This window comes from Megalops cyprinoides, chromosome 23 (assembly GCF_013368585.1).
Source record: "Megalops cyprinoides isolate fMegCyp1 chromosome 23, fMegCyp1.pri, whole genome shotgun sequence".
NCBI classification, from domain to species: domain Eukaryota; kingdom Metazoa; phylum Chordata; class Actinopteri; order Elopiformes; family Megalopidae; genus Megalops; species Megalops cyprinoides.
In genome coordinates, this window is record NC_050605.1 from 14,861,127 (window position 1) to 14,865,714 (window position 4,588).

Consider the following 4,588-nt stretch of genomic DNA (forward strand, 5'->3'; position numbering starts at 1 on the left):
CGCTCAAATCCTCCCCCTTTATGCTAATATATATTTTACAATTGGTCCGAAGGGAAAATATGGTATTTTCTAGTCGCCATTCCATTGGTCCGACCAACACTCCCAATGCAAATCACTGCTCTGTTTCGCAAATGAAACGCAATACAAAGCCCTCAGACAAGAAATCCTGGGGCGTCTCGTACTATGATAAAGTAGTACGCGTATTTACAATCGTATAATTTTTGCTTAATCTGGTTCAAATACATTTTGATACTCATATATGTTAAAACCGTTGCTAGTTTGAAATATTTTTTTCTAAATGGGCCTGATATTTTAAAACTGTTCGGTTTAAAGGTTAAGGCTGGTTTGCCAGGCGGAGGGATATATCCAGCCTTCCGCGCGTCAAAATATTGGCGTTCAAGAAGTAGGGGCGACCTCGCTAAACTACAGAGTAGACAGCTTCGTGGTTGCAGAATTGATCAGCAATTTGGGGCATTTGCATCTGTATTCACTGTGCGTGAACTGCCTTCTTTCCTAATTACTAATAGGAAGCATTTGTTTTGCTGCTCCTGAATTGCATATCAAGACTTTTCTTATTTTTATGGCATTATTCTGATAGACTCTGTGCGGCATAGCTAACATTTGCCCCGGCGTTGCGGTGGAGTTAGCTGGCGCTCTGGGATCTGCCTAGCTAGCTAGCTAGACAGTCTGCTAACTAGCTAGCTCGCAACTGTTAATAATAATCTGGATCTTCTGACTGGATCAAAAACTACCGATCGCCGGATTGAATTATCAGCAGCACGTAAACAAGGGATTTGTTTTTCACTATAGGCGTCATAATATGTTGCTGTCCAAGTTTGGCTCATTTTCTCACATTTGCAGTCCGAGTAGCATGGATCACTTACCGGTGAAAATACAGCTTCAGCCAGGTATGTTTTTTTTTTTTTCCCACATCAGCTTTTTACAATGGGTACCTAGCTGCTGTTTGGTAGTTAGCAGGTGATATAACATCAGTGGTCGTTACTATACCATGTATGTGTGTAATAGGTATATTCCAATATGTTTGTTGGTTTATTATGAGAGTAGTAGCCGGATGATGTTATCTTAAAATTCTCGATCATGCCAAAAGTGTTTCTGAAATCCCCGAATATATGCAGTGCCTGTGGTGTTATCTTTCGCGTCGAGTGGCTAACGTTGTTTGTGTGTCCAGAATCTGCGGTCACATCAGTAACGTTAGGTGCAAATTAACGGTATTTGCTTTCACTGTTGAAGGAGTGCAGCATTAACCTAGGTTTTAATCGCAAGTTTAAAATGTCAACGTTTGTATTTGCTTAAATTCACAGTGAAGGTGGAGCGGGAGCCGTTTGATAAGGTCTACCAAGTGGGATCTGTACTTGGAAGCGGTGGATTCGGGACTGTCTACGCCGGCTGCCGGATTTCAGACGGCTTGCCGGTAAGGGCGTGAACTTTCTCTGTTACCTTTTCGTTATGCGCTTCGATCGGATCATTTTGTGACTGTTAAACTAATAATTATTTTTGCCTTGTTCCAGGTTGCCGTTAAACATGTGGCAAAGGAGAGAGTGACGGAGTGGGGCTCAATTGTAAGTATCTTACTATTTACCATTAAGAAATGTAAACCATTGCTAACTTTCAATCTTTATGTGCGACTTATTTCTTATGATTTCCTAACTTTATTCTACTTGTTATGATGCCAAGCATAATTCCGATAATATAGCAAGCTTGCTGTGTAGCTAACTAGTTGTATTCCATTGCAGAATGGCGTTATGGTGCCTTTGGAGATCCTCCTATTGAAGAAAGTAGGCTCCTCGTTTCGTGGAGTTATAAAGCTCCTGGATTGGTATGAACGACCGGACGGCTGGCTGATCGTAATGGAGAGACCGGAGCTGGTCAAGGATTTGTTTGACTTTATCACCGAGAAAGGTGCTTTGGACGAAGACACGGCCCGGGATTTCTTCCGGCAGGTTCTGGAAGCCGTCCGGCACTGCTACAGCTGCGGGGTGGTTCACAGAGACATCAAAGACGAGAATCTCCTGGTGGACTTGCGCAGCGGAGACCTCAAGCTGATTGACTTTGGTTCGGGGGCGATTCTCAAGGACACCGTGTACACAGATTTCGACGGTACGCACGCAGTATTATTTCCAGTTAGATCTGACGTATTAGGCACTGTATTAACTTATGAAGGATAATATCCCGGTGTGTTGCTGGCTTTTATTAGCACATTTTTTTTCTAAACATGGAGATTGATCAGAATGTTAGGTGTTTAGTATTCCCTCTGTAAGTCGTTGGTGTCGGAGGAAGCCCCCAAGTTGTGACGCAGCAATTTGTTTCACGGTTTATCATCAAGGTTTCCTACATTTGTTTTTAGTGTGTGAATGCTGTTTAGTATTTCTCGTCGTTTTAAGTGCGTCAGTTATTGTAACGTGGTAACGTCGTAACAGTGAATTATCCTGTTTGGGGGGGGAAAGGTTGGGTCATTCACCCCGTTAAACAGTCAAAATGTAGGTTGGGCATTGTAGCCTCATGAATTCCAGTTGTCTTTCGAGTACAACAAACGTGCAATTGATACCGCACGAAATCGCCTATTTCAATGGTTTTATGGAAATACGATCAGCTGCCACGTAACATCTGTTTGTTGTGAAACCTGAGCACGCAGCCCACGTGATGACCACGTCACGGATTACTGGTTTTGTTTGGTATCCAAGATACTCGTGCCCTTGGTGGTGTGTGTTTGTGTGTGTGTGTGTGTGTGTGTGGGGGGGGGGGGGGGGGGGGGTTGGAGCCTTTTAATTCTCTATGGGGCGAAGAGAGAGGGGCTTTGTTTAAATAAAGGGGCGTTTAAAGCCTTACACGGGCAAATATAAGAACACATTACAATACACCAGTTTTCCGAATTTAGCAGTTGAAAGACTGGCGCAGTAGGTCTTCCCCCTTCGAGCCTTCTCCTTGAGTTTATTTTTGGTTCGAAGTCAGCTGCACATGCAACGTTGACAGAGATGGTGGGGGGAAGGGGGTGGAAACCAGACTGGGCCTTTTTTCCCTTTTCAGTCAGCTGACAGAGAGCTCTGTTATAAAGTGCAGCAGTTCGGTACAAGTCCATAAATGGTTCCGTGATTTAAAAAGGTCAAATTACACAGATTATGAAATAGTTCTAGCAGTTGGGTATTTTATACTGTGTGTGTTGTTAACTGTTGGGAATAAGGTGGCAGTAATATATAAACAATTTCATAGCCTGAAATACTCCTAACACTTCTCCTCTTCTTCCCTTCTTGAATTTTGTCTACAGGTACAAGAGTGTACAGTCCTCCAGAGTGGATCCGCTACCATAGATACCATGGGCGCTCTGCAACCGTGTGGTCGCTAGGTGTGTTGCTGTACGACATGGTCTGTGGAGATATCCCTTTTGAGCAAGATGAGGAGATCCTGCGAGGACGACTCTACTTCAGGAGGATAGTTTCTGCCGGTGCGTGCCACTACTGTTTTTTCCCAAACTCTTCCCGCTTTGGCTGTCTTGCTTGTTTTGAGTCACGTACAAGCCACTCACTTTAGTCCTCTCTTGTCCCCCCACCCCCCCCCCCCCCCCCCCCCTTAGAGTGCCAGCAGCTGATCAAGTGGTGCCTTTCTCTGCGGCCCTCGGACCGACCCACGCTCGAGCAGATCTTCGATCACCCATGGATGCGTGCCGCTAAGGACACGAAAAGCGAAACCTGCGAAATACACTTGCGGACCATCGATGCGGACACGTCGAGCACGACCTCCAGCAAGGAGAGTCTCTGAAGCCCTGTGGGGGACCTGGCGGAGAAGGGCGGGGCATGGCAGGGAGATGGGCGGGGCCTCAAACTGTGGGTCTCCTGGCCTACTCTGGCTGGGCTGCTAGCAGAGTTGGGGTCATTTGTATTTCAGTTCAAGCCAATTCAGGATATGAACTGAAATTCACCACATTAATTGAATTTAAACTCATCCCTTGAACTGACTGAACTGAAATGGAATTGACTCCAACTCTGGCTGCCAGGACTTTTTTCCTTTTTGTAGGGAGCTATTAATTTATTATGGTTTATTCCTTATCATTTTTTTCTGTTTTTATAACTTATTGTTTCCTCATTGGGAACACTTGCTGTTTTGGCGGTCATACCAGCACTTCTATTTATTATTTTTTTTTAAGTGCTTCGAGGCTGGTATATGAATCTGGCGACCCTCATGTTCAGACTGCTCTCATAGAGCTCGGACGACTTTATTTAAATGTTATCATTTTGATTTTGAGTGCCTTTTTGAAAGCTGCTTTTGTGGGGCTTTCGTCCTTTTATTTACCCGGTGAGCGCTTGTAAGTTGCAATGCAGGGGTGGGGGTTGAGGCCTCACCCAGAGCATGTGGATCACAAGCCGGCATTGGGTCACGTGATTTTGGGGGGGAGGCGGGGTCCCACTCACTGACAGTGGATTACTTGAAACGCACACTCACTCACACTGCGTCCTTTCTCTTTGCTGCTCACTCACGTCAGTTTGCTGAGGTGACTGAAATGGGTTCCTGTTTTTTCTTGCTGTATAAATACTGAAGACTTCAGACCCCCTTCCCCTCCCCTCCCCCCTCCTCT

At 45.1% G+C, this 4,588-nt stretch overlaps 1 protein-coding gene across 1 annotated transcript; it reads left to right on the top strand.

The window, feature by feature from the left end:
- Window positions 1-436: 436 nt before the first annotated feature.
- On the top strand, window positions 437-4,388 carry LOC118770586 (serine/threonine-protein kinase pim-3). Its single transcript, XM_036518347.1, has 6 exons — window positions 437-908; window positions 1,323-1,432; window positions 1,530-1,580; window positions 1,755-2,118; window positions 3,284-3,460; window positions 3,590-4,388. The coding sequence occupies exons 1-6, from the start codon at window positions 821-823 to the stop codon at window positions 3,772-3,774; spliced, it is 975 nt and encodes a 324-aa protein (XP_036374240.1). The 5' UTR covers window positions 437-820; the 3' UTR covers window positions 3,775-4,388.
- The last annotated feature ends 200 nt before the right edge of the window (window positions 4,389-4,588 follow it).

Bases quoted from the DNA above. Each gene is read 5' to 3' on its own strand.
- LOC118770586 (XM_036518347.1), top strand. From the start codon at position 821: ATGTTGCTGTCCAAGTTTGGCTCATTTTCTCACATTTGCAGTCCGAGT. The intron at 1,581-1,754 runs GTAAGTATCTTA...ATTCCATTGCAG, and splicing joins TGACGGAGTGGGGCTCAATT to AATGGCGTTATGGTGCCTTT. The intron at 2,119-3,283 runs GTACGCACGCAG...TTTTGTCTACAG, and splicing joins CGTGTACACAGATTTCGACG to GTACAAGAGTGTACAGTCCT.